This window comes from Megalops cyprinoides, chromosome 4 (genome assembly GCF_013368585.1).
Source record: "Megalops cyprinoides isolate fMegCyp1 chromosome 4, fMegCyp1.pri, whole genome shotgun sequence".
NCBI classification, from domain to species: domain Eukaryota; kingdom Metazoa; phylum Chordata; class Actinopteri; order Elopiformes; family Megalopidae; genus Megalops; species Megalops cyprinoides.
In genome coordinates, this window is record NC_050586.1 from 23,810,457 (window position 1) to 23,827,184 (window position 16,728).

The following is a 16,728-nucleotide window of genomic DNA, read 5'->3' on the forward strand; positions in this document are numbered from 1 at the left end:
ATAAGTGAACACTTTTCCAACTTAGCCACTTGGGTCCATACCACTGCATTTTAATGTAACAGGTAATGTAAGCCTTGTTTGCATGTGGCTGCTGGTGCAAACTCTTGGTTGATGTTAAGAGTTTGGGCCTATGTGAGTGTTCGTTCGGTGTGTTTGATGCTGTTGTTCACAGGTCTCAGAGCAGTGTGTGCAGTGGCCTTGGTCAATGTTAATCTATATGCAGCATGAGGGAAACCCACAGGGTGATTAATCGTGGGCCGCAGTGTTCTGAAGGAGACCAAAACAGAAGAACCCACTAGAGCTACTTTTACATTCTCTATTCTCTGAATTCCAGTGGTTGTGCATGGTGGCAATTTTATGCACAACATGAGAGTGTTATAAGACTTAGGATGGCCTTGTCTGTGCTGCCTTTTAGACCCATGTCCAGTAGTATTTTGTGTTTTCTCTACCTACCAATTGGTTTTCTCTTGATTAGTTGTAATAAACTGAATGTGTGGCAGGCTGCATTTAGGTGAGTGTGGGGCTATTCCCATAACTATCTGCGTGTGTTACAGTGATCATTGCATGTATAAGTCTGTTCAGTAATGCTACTTGTTGATGTCTGGGATGCAGGGTACATTAACTGCATCAGCTGGACACAGGTCATTACCATGGTATTATTTTATAAACCTTTATGAATCCATGACCATAGCAACCAGGCAGGGCTGTGCATGCAGTGGCTTCCACAGTTGTGAAACATCAGGCCCTGGTGGTCAAGAAAAAGATGGCAACAAAAATTCTCTCCCACCTCCTGCACACACTCAGAACCAACATCGGCATATGGCTTTCTCCAGCCGTTGTGTCTTTAGCTTTTGTGAGCTGCTGGGGCTCATGTCCCCCTAGTGGCGGGACGGCATATGTGCCGGAGGGCTGCGCTGGGCCAAAGGTGGGCGCGGCGACCCAGTTCCATCACTGCTTGTTTGCGTTGAAGTCGTAAGGAAAGCCAAGTGGCCGTGCTGTGCAGAGGGCGGGATGTATGAAATAAACATGTGCTCACAGCAGCGGTGGGCTGGCAGATGTTGACGTGTAACATACTGTAGACAGGAACACTACAACGTATGCACTCCACCAGTACCTGTCACTGGAGCATGAGAACAAGAGACTAACGTTCATTCAAACACGCACACACACACACACACACACACACACACACACACACACACACACACACGCACATACACACAGACAAGACTCTATTCTTTATATAACTGTCTGCTTGTCAGACATACATAGTTTATGAAGTGTGCACAGTTTCATTTACTTTCATTAGAACAGAATTTCAAACTGGGCACACCAAAGTCACATACATAGCTTTCATACACAAGCATGTCCAGCAGTGCACCCAGGGCCTCCAAACTGTGGGTTAAACAGAGAAGGGAAACTGCACTGAATTTCCTCTCTACAAAAAAAGGAACAAAAAGAGAGAAAAAAACCCTTAACGGAAACTATGTTAGTGAAGCGCCTTGGAACACTACCAAGTCTCATGCTTTAGTTAAGTATCTGCCTCACTCCAGTACTCTGCAACTCGAATAGCGAATAGAAACAGCCGTGTAATCACTTACAAGTGGGACATGCTGCTCAGTTGCTGTTATGCTAACGTTACATTCTGGAAATTCCTGCGCAACTTAAATCAGCAAAATATTTAAGAAACTTGATTTGCACTGTTACCCATGAAAAGTGATTTAAAAGTTGTGCTGTTCTGATTGGTTATGCCATTGACAGACAGTGTTATACAATTAATAGTGGATTGTGAGTGTGTAAAGGAAGGCTGAGGAAAGAGTTCAGTTGAGGAAAAAGTACTGCTATCTATATTAATTACAGTGGTTATGGATCAGAGGTGTTTAGGGAGTGTGCAATAAAAATATATCCTCTTCCATACCATGCTGCCTTATAGTTCTGTGTCTGTTCTGTGTATATAAAACCTAATTATCACAAATATTGCACAACAATGTACTGTGAGTACTGCACCATAAATAAGGCATTTCTATGAAACCTATGGAGTTTTTCAGGGTAGTTGGTGGACCAAAAAGTTGTGTACAGATGAGGTGGGGCTTTCTTGTGGCCTGTGGGGGCCAGACAGATTGCCCAAGTGGGAAGAGTTGCTCATTGTGCTGTGGCCAGGAATGCAAGGAGGGCGAGGCGTGAGGAGAGAGAGAGACCAAGCTTTCCTGGGATCTGTGACTCATCCTCTGACAGGGGAAGTGTGGGTGGTGGTAGGTGGAGGGTGGGGGGGGGGCAGGATTTGTTGCCCATGGAGGTGGTCAAGAGGGGGCTGAAGATGTAAGGGGGACTGGTAAATGGGTACCTGGCTGAAACAGGGTGTGCTTAAACAGACAAATTCAGCAGATAGACTTGGCAGGCTGCTAACACAGGCATCTCCCTGGTATAGTATCTGGCTGGAGTTTCCTGTCTGAGCCTGAGAGAGGGAGAAGGGAGGGGAGGAAGGAGGAGGACTAGGGGAGGAGGACTAGGGGAGGAGGCAGGGGGTGGTGGTGGATGGGGGGGGGGGGGGTTGGATGTTGGGAACTGTGTTCTTACAGCCAGTGTTGCCATGGTTACAGGGGAATTCTGGCGAGTAAGTACATTTCATTCACTTCACTGCGAAGCAAAAGGGAGAGAGGGGGAAAAAAGCAGCAACAAAACAAGCCACAACCGAGACCTACCTCCGTGGAGCGCCCCCGCCCCACCCCGCCCCCTTCACTCCCGCTCGCTTTTAAAATGCCTTGTGTTGTAGCTGCCTCCGCTTCCATATACAGTCATGCACTTTATTACTTTTTGATGCCCTCAAGGTACGGGGGAGAACAAAGGACGCAGAGGCACAGGATGCCATTGGAACAGTAGTGCTGTGCTCATGCACGGGGGTTACCGTGTCTTCACACGCTGCAGGAGATAGTGCCGGCAGCACCTGACAGCTGCACAGTTGACAGGGGAGCAAAGCAGCAGACTTGTGTGCTGGTTGAAGGGACAATGGTACAGTTAATGTCAGCTGTGCAGATGGACAGAGGACCGATGTGTTATGGCTGTGCATTAGCAGAGGAGAGTGTTTGAAGTAAACAAATGAATATATAGAGCATGTACATGTGTGTGGGTTTATTTATATAAATATTTAAATGTGTGTTTGTGTGTCTTTGTGCAGTGTGGAGGGCCTTCACTAAAAGTCTGAAGCCTGTCATGGACTAATGTTAATTTTAATGCTATTCTAATGCTAATGCTAATTTTAACCGGAGCCCTTCTTGAGCTGTGAACTCCATAATCATCTACTAAGTCCTGTGACATTTTATTTCTCAAAATGTAACTGGTATGAGTGTGCAGGTGTGTGTCTAAGTGTCTTTGGCTTGTGTAGCCATTTCTAATTACACCCAGACTGTAATGTTAACAGATAACAAACACCAAAAATGCACACACATTTTTGGAGAACTCTCTAATGCTCACCAATGTTTAATAGTACAATAGAGTTGCTACATTAACCACAAGGCAGATATTTCTCGCCAGTCGTTACAGATGAAGAGTTATGCCAGAGGGGGAAAGGTATTTTTAATAAATATGCATAAATCAAGCAAATCCATTCATGCATAGCTATGATTGAAAATCTTTTATCTATGTATCTGTATATAAACTGCTCTAAAAACTGTGTAGACTGTAATGCTTTAGGTGGCAGTGATAATAACTAATAATTCACAGGATCTGTTGCAGTAATTCATGTTATATTTAGTATTCCTGCTCAGGGTAGATGTTCATTTACAAAGTCTTATTTACAGCTGTTGCTTCGTTTTAAATGAGTCTGTCAAAACCGTACAAGTCATGGGTTGTAAATCTGATGTGCACAGGTTGTTTTCAGGAAATGGTAATTGAAGTAATTCTTGGATGTTTGGGTCACCGGATTGTGCCAGTGAGGGAGCTCCCAGCAAGTATCGTGACATTGCTAATGTGATGGCTTATTTAAGCTGTTCCCCTGTATGTGTTTTCAGAGCCTGAAGAAGGGGTGTGGGAGAGTGGACTGACATATGAGCGCAGGACGCTTCTCTTCAAGGCCATCCACAACCTGCTGGAGAGGTACAGTGTCCCTCAGTTAACTCTTACTAGAAATCCCATCAGCCAACACCAAAGGGTGAAAGGTCAGTCACAGTGCACAGTTCACAGTCCAGTCTGGCCTGTTTTCTGAGGTTTTCTCCTCTGTTAAACATAATCTCAGCATTACATTAGCTGTCTGATAGCTAACTTAGTCCATCAGACCTTTGCTTATATTCTTTTACATATTTAGCTGTTTATATATCAGTTTTACTGGAGATCATAATCTTAAAGAGCATACTCATAAGTAGAATACCAGTGTTCTGGCTTCAGATCAATTCAATGGCACTTTAGCACACTTAACAGTAAACACTACCCTACCCAGTCAGGCTGTCTCTGAGGCCTCACTTATCCCTGCAGGTGTCTGATGGAAAAGGACTTTGTGCGGATTGGGAAGTGGTTCGTCAAGCCCTATGAACTGGAGGAGAAGAACCTCAGCACCAGGTGAGGAAAAGTTGCATCTTACGCACTACCTGTGTGCAGGAGAAGGGAACCGCATGTGGCTCGGAGAGCGACAGCGAGCCCAAGCATCACCGGTCACCTCACTGTCTCAGCTCAGTGGCAGCCTGCCCTGCTACACCCAGGACCCCCAGCCTGTAGGTGCTTTGCGTCAGGTCAGGGGATGCAGGGTGAGAAACACTCCTGAACACTTTTGTTTCCCCGAAGCACAACATCAGCACATCAATTGAAGTGAGCAGTTTGTCAAAAGTGAACAGTCTGAGACCTTCCACTCCCCTTGTGGCCTTGCTATAGCATGAGCTGGTGCCCCACAGCTGCAAATATCACACAGTGATGACAAATTTGGAGAGGGGATTAATATCACTGGGAAGGGTTATAGCTGTGTTCGGGCCTGGTGTGTGGTAACATGGCCTCGAGTGGCAGGTGATGAATGGTGTGTCCTGGGGTTCATGTCAGAGTGTCAGATCAGTTTTTGCAGTGCAGGTGAAGCCTGGCAGGCTTCCCTGTCTGGTGTGGCATTGAGATGGAGAGTAGGGAGTGGAGGGAGTCCAGCAGGATTCTGAACTCGGACCTGTTCAGTAAATCACTGAGACGAGAAACCACATCTCATGCATAACATCACCTCTGAGGTGAGACCTTAGTTCAGTTTGTCTTACTGATCACTCTGAGGGAATCCATTATCTCTGAAGTCTGGGATCTTTGTAGGTCACTGAAAACTGAGACAGACTAAGCCTACATCCAGAGAACGCTGCTGCTTTAAACACTGTTGGTGTTGTTTGGCAAAATAGTGTCTCTTCATCACCAGGCAATGAAGTTACTTTGATAACAAATACAGTGCAGTGGGTGATATCCTTTCAAACACATTGGGCATGTTTATTTTTTATGCCATATTGGTGTGTTTTCATTACATAGTCTCCTTCCTGAGTTCAGCTACCATTTTTGGCACATACATATCCTTTATATCTCAGTAGGGTGGTGGGTTATCAAACTATTTGTACTGCAGTTAGTACGGTGGGAAGTGAGTGTTTTTAGTCTACAGGAGATTCTGTATGACTTCAACACAAAGAACAGAAAATAATGTAAAAAGTTAAAAAATATCATGTCACATCTATGGGATCCCCTACGCCCATTTAAGTAGGCTTTATCATTTAGTACTCAAAGATATGGCTGTATTTATTTATGTAGATACCATTCTCTCACCAAGTATTTCTGATTTATTATTTGCATTTAAGTTAAGACTCTGCATCTTTCATGTCTTGACTAAACTAAGCTGTGACAGGAGGGTAGACCTATATTTTTATTTGCAAATAGATAGAGTGAAAGAGAGAAAGTGAGAGAGAGACTAAGAGTGAGTGAGACCTTGGTAAAGGTCAGAAGTCTCTCTTTGCACTGGTTTAGGGAAGCAGACTTTGAACTTCACCCGAGAGAGAGAGAAGAGAGAGATGAGGGAGAGATGTATCAGCCTGCCCAGCATGAGTTCCTAAGCTGAGGGGAGGAGGAGGAGGAGGAGGAGGAGGGAGGGAGGGAGAGCCCTGACACTCCACTCTTGGGGCAGATGGAGGTGAGTGGGGAGGTGTGAGTGACATCTGACGCAGGGAGAGCTGATGCAGCTTGCAGGTCTCAGAGGAGAGGTAGAGCACAAGCGGAGGAGAGGAGGCTGGAGGCGGGGCTGACGAACATGCTGCTCAGTACAGATGGAGAAACCGTGGCCACAGGAGTGTAGGGACCAGATATGGTGTGTGTGTGTGTGTGGGGGGGGGGGGGGGGGGGCAGATAAAGTGAATAATTTGAGTGTGTGCATATGTGTGGATGCAGAGGGGTTAATTCTGGAACGCGTGCTGACACAAGACTCTCATCAGAGGGTATGGGAGTTGTGTAACTTGCATTCTGGCACCCTGAATACACATACATTCCTGAGAACAATGGAAGACTGAATCTTTACCCCCATGATGACAGTATGTGTGGGCGAGGGGGTTGGTTTGTGGGAATTTCCCTGAGAGCTGTTATTTAGCAAGCCCCCATTACTCCATTTGAAGGGGAGGGGGTGAGCAAGGGCTACCATAGGAACTGTTGTTGGGAGAGAGTAGAGACAACCCCTGATAAGCCCACTTGATTCTTCCCCAGTTTGACAGCTTTGTCTGCCTGCACTGTCAGTGATGCCCCCCCCCCCCACAGCTGTGAGAGCCAGAGAGGCAGTGAGTGAATTATTGAACAGGCTGCCCGAGGGAGGGAGGGCCAGCCATCTTATACACGCTGCACTGTTCGTCCAGCATACACACACACACACACACATACATGCACATACAGTACATGCTCAGCATCAAGCTCACATGCACTCTAAGGCCAGGGGAAGGGGGTAGAGGATCAAATTGATAGTCATGTTAGTCCTGCAGTTGGCAGTGTGGCATTGAAGACATGATGTGTGCTGTAACGCTGTCATTGGTCAGCCCAGCCTCTCTGTCCTGTGCTTACATAAGACCAAGCCAGGGATTGTTAAAATAAATAGATCACTGGCTCAAGAGAGAGCACTGGCATCCTTTTTCAGCCCTTGCCAGAGTTTCTGTCATGAGGCTACAGGTGAAATCCTTTGTGCCACTCTTTGGAAAGGGTCGCAAGGGGTGCGTACATGTGTCCTCCAGATCAGGAGAGAGGAGGGGGGAGAGGTTCAATTATAGAATGTTATCAGTGATAACATTCTTGTATTGGATACTTGCTCTTTTAGCTTTTTTTGTTTTGAGGAGACCATGTGTTGGGATGAGATTGCATCAGTAAAAGACAGAGAGGAAGACAAGAGTGAGCATGCTCTATAAATGAATCTATCAAATTTTGAATATTTTTTAATACCATTCATAGTGGGATTGCTGAAGAGCGACTCTAAGATGTGACTGCCAGATATTAGATGCAGTTGTAATTAAATGACTGATGCTGAAGCTGTAACTAGCTAATAAACATCCGCTTCAAAAATGTTTGTTTTGATAAGCATTTCTGTTACATGCTGATTTTAAACGGTTTTAAATGGAAATCTACTACCTATCTATTTATTAAAGGTTTCAAAATGATTAAGTCATGCAGAATTAATGAGTCATGACGCATTTATTGAATGTTTTCTAAAGGCTGGAATAGGCCCTTAAATAAATATAAATAAATGTGTGTTGGAGGTGTGTGATGACCGAACCACCAGTAGTGAGCTGAATGGCATTATTAATCATCTCTGCCGCTGTGGGTTTTCTGTGTCGTCAATGGATGATGCGCTGTAATGCGCAACCTCCTCTGGAAATGTTTGTTTTTTCAAAGGCAGGAAGGGAGTGATGTTTAGCCTGTTGGATCAGCATGCTAATTGTTTCACATTGCATGCTGTAAATGATCCCCTTGAGATTAATTGTATTGCCTGGTCTCACTTTGCATTTTAATGTCGTTATTACTTCCCCATGGCTGTTTACCTGATGTTTATATGTCTCTGAGTAGTAGCCATGCCCAAGACCATGGACTCACAGGTCAGGGATCATTGAGTTGTGGTTAGGCATTGGACACATGACTGGTTTTGAAGGTTCAAAACCCAGTTAGAACAGCTCTGTTAGTCCTCTGATGGGTTGCTCAGGTAAAAACCCACCTGTTCTCTATTATCTGGACATAGGTTACAGATATTTTACCAGTCATAAGTAATATACCAATGAATGACCACTGCAAGGTGGGGCTAGCCTTTTAAAGAAATCAGTGGTTTATCACCACATGCTTTTTGCCTCTGTGTGAATTTAGAATGTTTTGACGGAAATCTGATAAATAAGAATGAGCTTATTTTATTTAGAGGTTACCTTGGGCAGTTCTTCGGAAAGTTATCAGAGGAAGTGTAAGATCTAAGTCCAGCTGGTGCTTGGAATTAATTATGAACTTTTCTCAAAAAAGCCAATAGGAATTTGAATTTTAACCTCAGGGAATCTTGGCTATATCAAGCATTCACCAAATCAATAGGCATTACAAGGCTATTAATGCACAGTACATCCAGCCACTTTACTCTGGTTTTTTGTACTCATAGTGCTCTAATACGGTCTTTAAATGTGGGTGCTAATCGCAGTATGCTCTTACTGTTATTATGAATGGAGCTGCTTTAGGGGTGTGTAAGTGGTTTCTGTGGGTCAGCCATTTGTGGGATGTGAATGAAGAAGCAAAAGTAATTGTGTTCTTATTCTGAACAGTCAGTCCAATCTTTTTGCGCTGTTAACATGACTCATTTCTTGTACCATTTTGCACTAGTGAACTGAAATTGGGTCTAGCTGAAATTGGCTCCATGTGTTTCTGACTGATGGATTGGATCATATGATCCTTCTGAATTCTGTAATATAGAGATAACAGAGATGTCTAAAAGGAGGAGAGGAGGAATTACGATTCAGGACGATTCTTGTTTGGCGACGCTATCATATGGTCAGTGCAGTGCTTGTATTAATTAATGTAATAGGATCGACCCTAATCGCTGTGCTGATCCCAACCCTCTGACCGAAAACAGTCCCCCCCATCTTTCCTGGCTGCTCTTGCAGACGTTCCCTAATCCACTGGAGATTGGGGAAGACAGTCGCCTTTTCCTCCCTCATCCAATCACAGGATAAGGATCCTACTGGAGTGCACAGATGGGGATGAGGGCAGGATATCTGCCAGCAGAGGAGCGCTCCCAGCAGGGTGTGGCATGTGTTGTTCTAAATGCAGCCCATGTGTCAGATTAACACCAAGAAATGCTGGTGCACAAATGCACAAGTAACTCAAGTACACTTGCACACAAGAGTAATGTACAGTGATGTATGTTCAGCGTACAGACACAGTAATGGGACAACAGTGTCTGTAATGGTAAGGAGCAGAACACATAACCGAAAGATTGCCGGTTCTATTCCCTGCTGGGGTATTTCTGTTGACCCTTGGACAAGGTGCTTAACCCAGAATTGCCTCAGTAAATATCTAGCTGTAGAAATGAGTAACATGTAAAAAATTGTAACCTGTGCAAGTCACTCTACATAAGAGCATTGGCTAAATGTCAGTAATGTAATAATGTATGATCAATGTACAAACACAGGTGGGGTGCTGCTTTACCTGGGAACAGGTTACTGTTCAGACATCAGATGTACGTGTCGGCTTCTGGAACGGCCTTGGTGCAGTGCTGATGTGCAGACTCGGCTTCTCCCCATGATGGGATGCAGACGGAGAGGCGGCATGTGTGAGCTCCCGACTCCAGTGCCTCTCCATTTGATATTTGCATAAAAACATTAATTGCGTCCGGCGTCAGCCCCATTAAGCCGCGGTGCAATCCCGCTGCCGGGTGTTCAGGAATCCGCAAGCACCCGGTGCTGAATAATTCACTGGCGCTTTCTCTCTCTCTCCTCCTCCTCCTCCTCCTCCTCTCCAGCTCCAGTACTGTCAGCTCCTTGGCAGGACCCTGCCACCTCCCCCTGTTCTTTTATTAATACCCAATTCATATGCTGTAACTTGCCACCACGCGCAAACACTACAGTGTGGGAGAAGTAATCTGTTCATCCACTATGTATTTGTCTTTTTTTTGTAATGTTCCACTGAATTTGGATCCCATGATGTGCGTCAGCGTTTTTTTTCCTCTGTAATATTTTCTCTTACCACGGTACACTGTTGTAATTTGCCCCATGCCATTAGAGTGATTTTGATTCAATGGGTTGTTTCAATTTTAACCTTTTCATTTGAGAGCCTGTCAAGTCTCTCTCAGAGATAACCAACAGAGTTGTTGTCATCTATGCTAAACAATACAAAGAGGTGCTTATTGTCTTGGTTGTCATTGGCTGATGATTCTTTTGTGATTAAATACTTTAGCAAAGTGGTTGACTGAATAGTACCTAATGCCCTAACCTTTTAACTGAAGCACCGCACTGATCGAGTGATGAGCAGGTGACAAAAACAATGTTGTACAATGTTATACTAGATTTGACAAAGCGTTCAAGATACTACTAATATCAGCTCAACGCAGTGCTGGATCCTGCAATGTTACTATTTAGATCAGAATGCAATTTCTCAGGCTATTTGTAATGACATTGCAGCTGTGATTTTACAGTGTCGGTCAGACAGCTCTTAATAGGGGTTGTGAACATGTCACGTAAGGTCTGTGTACTCCAAAATACATTTGCCACAATTAATGATGCAATTCATTTGATAGGTTGTTAGAAAGTATGTATTTGGTTTTATGTCTACAGTACATGCTCTTTGAAGATTTGGATGTGTAATTTTCACACAATATCCTAACACTTACCCAACTCTAATTAATTTCTATCATGCATTCATACACCCCCCCCCCCCCTTACTCCCAGTTGCCACCTCTCTACTCAGCTCTTTGCAGTCCTGTAATACCTATGGTTAGGAGCAGGCCCACCAGTGCCCCGAGTGCAAATCCTTCCTTGAGATGTTGATACTATCCATTCAAACATTTAAGCATCTACCTCCTTTATATATCATTTTTGACCACAGCAACCACTGGCTTTTTCATTCTCACCTGAACATATGGACTTGGTTATCTATGATATAATCCCTGTCAAATAAATATTTCAGCTGGAAATTGACTTTCTATAAAAAGGCAATAGAGAGGGTTAAGTACTGAGAGACAGGAAGGCCATGTGCCATTTCCCTTTCTGGAGTGGAAAACTGTAAAATATTAAAGTGGTAAAACTGAAAATAATGAAATTAGAAATGAAAATGTTGAATGTACTTTGGGCTTGGGAGGGGGGGGGGGGGGGTCTTAGTTACACTGCTGTATCGTTAACCAGCTCCCTACATGTCCCCCTCCACACTATTAATAATGATGGGTTTATGAGGTAGTTTATCCAGCGAGGGTATGTGTGTTTGTGTGTGTATGTGTGTGTGTGTTTCTGTATGTGTGTGAGAGTGTGTGTGTATGTATCATTCAGGACCTGTGTGCGCATGTGCTGAAAAATATTTTCTCCAACTCCTGGCTGTCAGGCATCTGAATTATTTAAACGCAAAGTAGAATGGGACTAGTGTGAATTTCCTGCTCTTGTCAGTCCTAATGCAGTGGGCTTGTGTGACGCATGTATGGCTGCATATGTCAGAGTACCTTTGTGTGTGTGCTTTTATTTCATTTCAAGTTTGCCTGCTTTTTGGACACTGTTTGTGTGTAACTTTGTGTGTTTGCCTATGTGTGTTTCAATGTGTGTGTTTGTATATGTGTCTGTGTGTGTGTGTGTGTATGTGTGTGTGTCTGTGTGTGTGTGTGAGAGAGAGAGAGAGAGAGAGAGAGAGAGAGAGAGAGCACAAGTAAAGTGTACACAACTAGACCATGACACTCTTCGTTGACACATATATTGCGCCCTCTACAGGGCATGGCAGTCACTAAATGAAGTGTTTCTGTTTTCTCTCCTCACCTGGGGAAAAAATCTATTCACACATTCTGTCAAGGACCTACAGTGGCTTATTAAGGTCAAAATAAAATATTATTTGGGGTTACCTCATCTCATTATTGCACCATTACAATCTCCTCAGTCATAAAGCAATATTTGGGGGTTTGTTTGTCTTGTGATCATGATATGATCATTTCTGAACAAATTTTTTGAATGGATTTTGAGCAGAACCCTGAATATGGTGGGTCAGTGGCACATTCAAACAATTCTCTTGTTGTCCTCCCATGACAAAATAACTATTGTGGTTTATGAGGGTTATCTTGAGGTGAAATGATAATTAAACTCAGGATTAGCTTATATTTTTGGTAACTGTAGAATGGTGATAAGGAGGCTGTGCTGACAGGTGTGTGCAGAGCATAAGTAGAAGTTTGTACCATTGTGTGTGTTTGTATGTTTGTGTGCCCACCTGCAGTGAGCACTTGTCCTGCTCCTTCACATTCTTCCTGCACGGCGAGAGCAATGTTTGCACCAGCGTGGAGGTTGCCCAGCACCAGCCGGCCTACCGCATCACGGAGGAGCACATCACTCTGGCCCAGACCTCCTCCACTCCTGTGCAAGGTGAGAGACTCTCAACTGGGGGACTGCAGTGTCACACTTGAGTCCGTCTGTCTGAGCTGGTGCTGGAGGCAGCCTGAGTTGCCATTCAGGCCCATCAGTGTAAACAGTGGTTCTGTTTCACACTCAGAGATGACCAGGTGTATGTAAGGGCGTTCAGATGAGTAGGACTGTCACACTTTTAATTTAAGAGCCGAGGTTGTCACCTGCATAAGATGTTGTCATCCACAGTGGTGTGTGTTGAATAAAAAAATGTTCTCTCTCCAATGACCAAATGAAAAATGATGAGGCTTCTGATTGTGAATGTTGGAGACACTGTAGCTTTCATTGCAAAATTTCCTGTAAACTTGTTTTTTTTTTTATCAGTAATGTGTATTTTTTGCAACAAAATTGTGTAATGGTTGTGCATGGATCTCTAATACTGCTTGTTATGCGGGTGAAATCAGAACGTGGGCAATGGTGAAAAAGTGTGCAGAATTCAAAACCTCCTCAGCTCTTTTTGTTTATGCACAAATCCAATGTGGGCCCTGAGTCTGCTCCTCTCCGAGTCTGCTCCTCTCTGTTCTAATGTGTTTGCCCATCTCTCCACATCCCCCAGTGATCCTGAGCCCCTACGGGCTGGCGGGGACACTGACGGGCCAGGCCTATAAGATGAGTGAGCCAGCAGTGCGCAAGCTGATGGAGGAGTGGAGCTATTTCTACCCCACGGTGCTGCGGCGTCAGGAGGCGGAGGGCGAGGACGGCAACCCCGCCTACGACCCCCACAGTCACGTGGCCGTCGAGGTCATCATAGGTATGGACAGAACCAGACATTCTCTCCGGAACTCTGAACTCTTATCAGAGAAAATACTGTATGTACCGCAGTGGTAGGCTCAAGGTGCTCTGCTAGGCCTCAGAGATGAGCACTAGCATTTTGTATGCTACGTACCGTCTGTCTGATAATCCACTGAGAGGTGCATGAGAGGAAGTTTCAGAACCGAGACTAAACTGTGGTTGTCTTTTTTGCTTACAGAGTCAATTTACAAATGTTGAGAAACAGTGTCTCGAATCAACCATGTTGTTGAGTGTGAAACTTCTCTGGTGAATTTGACGCACAGCTGTTTTTCCTGTTTATCATCTTGGGGTGCAGGCTGATCATTTCAGACTGTTGACATCATCAATAGTTGTGAGCAGTTTGGGTGAGATTTGGTACACCCACTTGAACATGGCTGTTGATATCTGCTACAGTTTCATGCCACAGACAAAAATATAGATATAGAAATATAGTTGTTTGGCATTCTTCCACTGTTGTAACTGTTAAATACAAGAAGTGTGAGGCAGGCTGCAAATCAGGGTGTTACTCGGTCAAGTAAATAATTCAAGTGGATTGTGGGGGCCATAAAAGAGAATGGAATCTCTCTAAACCCAGGAGGACTTGACATGGGGCATCTTTTAATAACCCCATTGGCTCTATTGATTTAGACTAATTCAAGTCAGGGCCTCTGACATGAGGGGTGAGTTACTGAGATAGTAGTACCCCACATGAGTACGAGTCGGAGACAGAGAGAGAGGGGGTTCTTGCTGCATTTTCGAGCAAAGTCAGCAACCGTATGCGTGTAGAGTTAGAAGGCCATCCTGTAGTCTATATGCATGTGTATATGTTTATCATTGTGTGAAAGACCAATATCCCCTTCCAGGTGGTGTAAGGACGATCTACCCTTCAGCCTTTGTACTCATCGCTCAGGCTGACCTGCCAGTGGAGCAGGTCCCATCAGCCCAGGGGGCACAGGGGACCAGCAGGGATCCCACCAACTGCAGCATTCCCCTCACCCCTCCCACCTCTCCTGAGCAGCCCTGCACAGGTAACCCTCAAATGTTGCAAATGGCTGAATACTTTAATTTGGGAAAGACAGGATATTCATATTTCCTGGATTAGATTACACATATAGTCAAGACTACATGTTCTATATGCATCACTGAAGTGTGTAATGCTGTGTAGATGTTTAACAGTTGATGAACAAGGCAGGAATACATGAAAATAACAATTTACTCTGCTCCTTTTGACTGTTGCATTGGGCAAACACCACAAAACACTCCCTCTTTCAAAACAGGCAAAGTTGCACACACTTGGTCCAGACTGTAGAAGCTCAGCTCGCCATAGGATGTTGTGCCCATCAGTGTATGCTACAGATTTGTGGTGGACCATCTGCTGTTCAAACTCCTGTTTATTGTCAGGTGATAGTGGCTTCCAGACCTTAGTCTCCAGTGTCACTGGACAGGAAGGTGGCATGGTGGCCACTAACTCTAGCCCAAAGCACTCTGGGAAAAAGCTGACCAACCAGGCAGTGCACCAGGCCTGGAAGGAGTGCTATCTGAACCACACACAGCACAAGTAAGCCATTTGGGATTCACTATTTTTACCTCCTAACAGGACCTGTGGAGCTGTTGTTGATGCAAGTTCTCAGTAACCCCTACTTCCTGTCTGTCTCCAGGAACAGTCTATCTGGTACAGTGACCCCAGAAGAAGAGGTGCCTAACGGGGTACCAGCGTGGGAATTCATTGACCCGACAGAGAGGGTACCCTGTAGCTGCTCTAGGTATGGAAAGGCAGGACTGCAGATTTATTCTCTAAAGGAATGTATTGTCACAGAGTGTAAAAGTAACCTTTTCTAACAGTTTGAAAAAGTACATGTTGAGGACATCAGCTTAAATATTTTTATTAATGATGTTATTGCTGAACAACCATAACTACCTAGGGGATGATGTCCAGCTTCCACTTTGGGGCAGAATTGCATAGCTATGCATAACTGCATAACGTTGAGGAAAGGAATTGCATAGCCCATTGAGCAATGAGGAATGTTTGCTTTACTAGGTTGGGAATTTTACCAGGACTCAAGGGACCCTTGTATTTTCCTCATAAGTGCCATACCAACATGAAAACATGTTTAGCAACAAACTAATTTTCCATTAAGATCTTTACTTGCTTCACTTTCCATTTAACCAAATGAGGTGTTTTGTTGGCCGATACATGGTCAGTATGAATCCATGGTTTGAAAGTATGAATCCATGGTTTGATGATCTGGTGAATGACATGCTTCTTTTTGGTTAATTATTTGAGTCACCAGGATTTGAGGTGCAATCTGTTTTGGAAAGGTTTTATGAGAACCTTAATTTTTAATCAAAAATAGTCAAGGTAAAACATCTCTGGGCTCAGTTTGTCATTTCCTGTTAAATAGTTACTGTCAGACAGCCCTGTCTGGTATTTAAACAACAAATGCTTCTTTGGCTTTTTCCTCCCGCCAGGTTAAAACAGCAAAAGCAACGGCAGGCGAACCTGGTGGCCCGCCCCTCTGCAAACCCCCAGCCAGGTGCCAACCCTACAACCACAGCAGCTCCGTCCTTACCCCCACCTGCTCCGCCTAAGCACAAAGCAGCTGAAAAGCCAGACAAGCAGCCAAAAAGGCCAGCTCTGATCCCCTTCCATCACAGACTGTCTATGGGTCAGGAGGCCTGCATTGAGCCAGACCCTACTGGGGGCCAGAAACTTGGGCTGGCAGCTCTGGAGGCCCCTCTGGATGTGCTATCTCCATGCAAGTACCCCAAGACTCTCCCTGCAGTTGGAAAACCACCAGATTCACCGGCCCAGTCCCCTGTGTCCCCTTTGCCTCCTACTCTTAGCCCCCACCCGCGGGTACAGGAACCTGAGATACTGGAGCCCCCAGTGGGTCTTCCTCCTTGCTCAGAGGTGCCTCTGGGTTCCAGGCTAGTGGAACCCAGTGAGACGGCACTGTACATGGCCTCCCTCACTCCAGTGGAAGCGGGTGGAGGCTGGTGGAAGGGCTATAAAGCTCCCAGCACAGATAATCCTGAATTCCGTCCACCAGAGCTGCAGAGTGACCGAATAGAGAGCAAGCCAGAAACAGCTAATGAGGGAGCTGCACTGAAGAGGTGAGGGGGCATCCAGATTCACAAAAACATATGCTCAACCTGGTTAACTCAAAGGATGTTTACATTTAGTTGCTTAGCAGATGCCCTTATCCTAAACAACTTACATGTGTATGCGCTAAGGCAGTTCTGGGTTAAGTAGCCTTTTCCAAGGTTATGACATCTGTGCCCCAGTAGGCAATCAAAGTGGTAAACTTTAAGTTACGAGCCTTGCTTCCTACCACCACACCACCCTGCTGCCCAATGTGTCTGCAATTCTTCTCTT

At 44.9% G+C, this 16,728-nt stretch overlaps 1 protein-coding gene across 3 annotated transcripts in view; it reads left to right on the forward strand.

Annotated features, from left to right (window-relative positions):
• LOC118776529 (mediator of RNA polymerase II transcription subunit 13-like) overlaps positions 1-16,728 on the forward strand; it is a 69,859-nt gene that overhangs the window by 36,230 nt on the left and 16,901 nt on the right. For all 3 annotated transcript variants that reach the window (XM_036526890.1, XM_036526892.1, XM_036526891.1), the window contains exons 3-10: positions 4,008-4,092; positions 4,468-4,551; positions 12,397-12,542; positions 13,138-13,332; positions 14,216-14,380; positions 14,754-14,910; positions 15,011-15,115; positions 15,822-16,466. In XM_036526890.1, the coding sequence (XP_036382783.1) occupies positions 4,008-4,092; positions 4,468-4,551; positions 12,397-12,542; positions 13,138-13,332; positions 14,216-14,380; positions 14,754-14,910; positions 15,011-15,115; positions 15,822-16,466 (1,582 nt within the window). The remainder of the gene's footprint in view (positions 1-4,007; positions 4,093-4,467; positions 4,552-12,396; positions 12,543-13,137; positions 13,333-14,215; positions 14,381-14,753; positions 14,911-15,010; positions 15,116-15,821; positions 16,467-16,728) is intronic.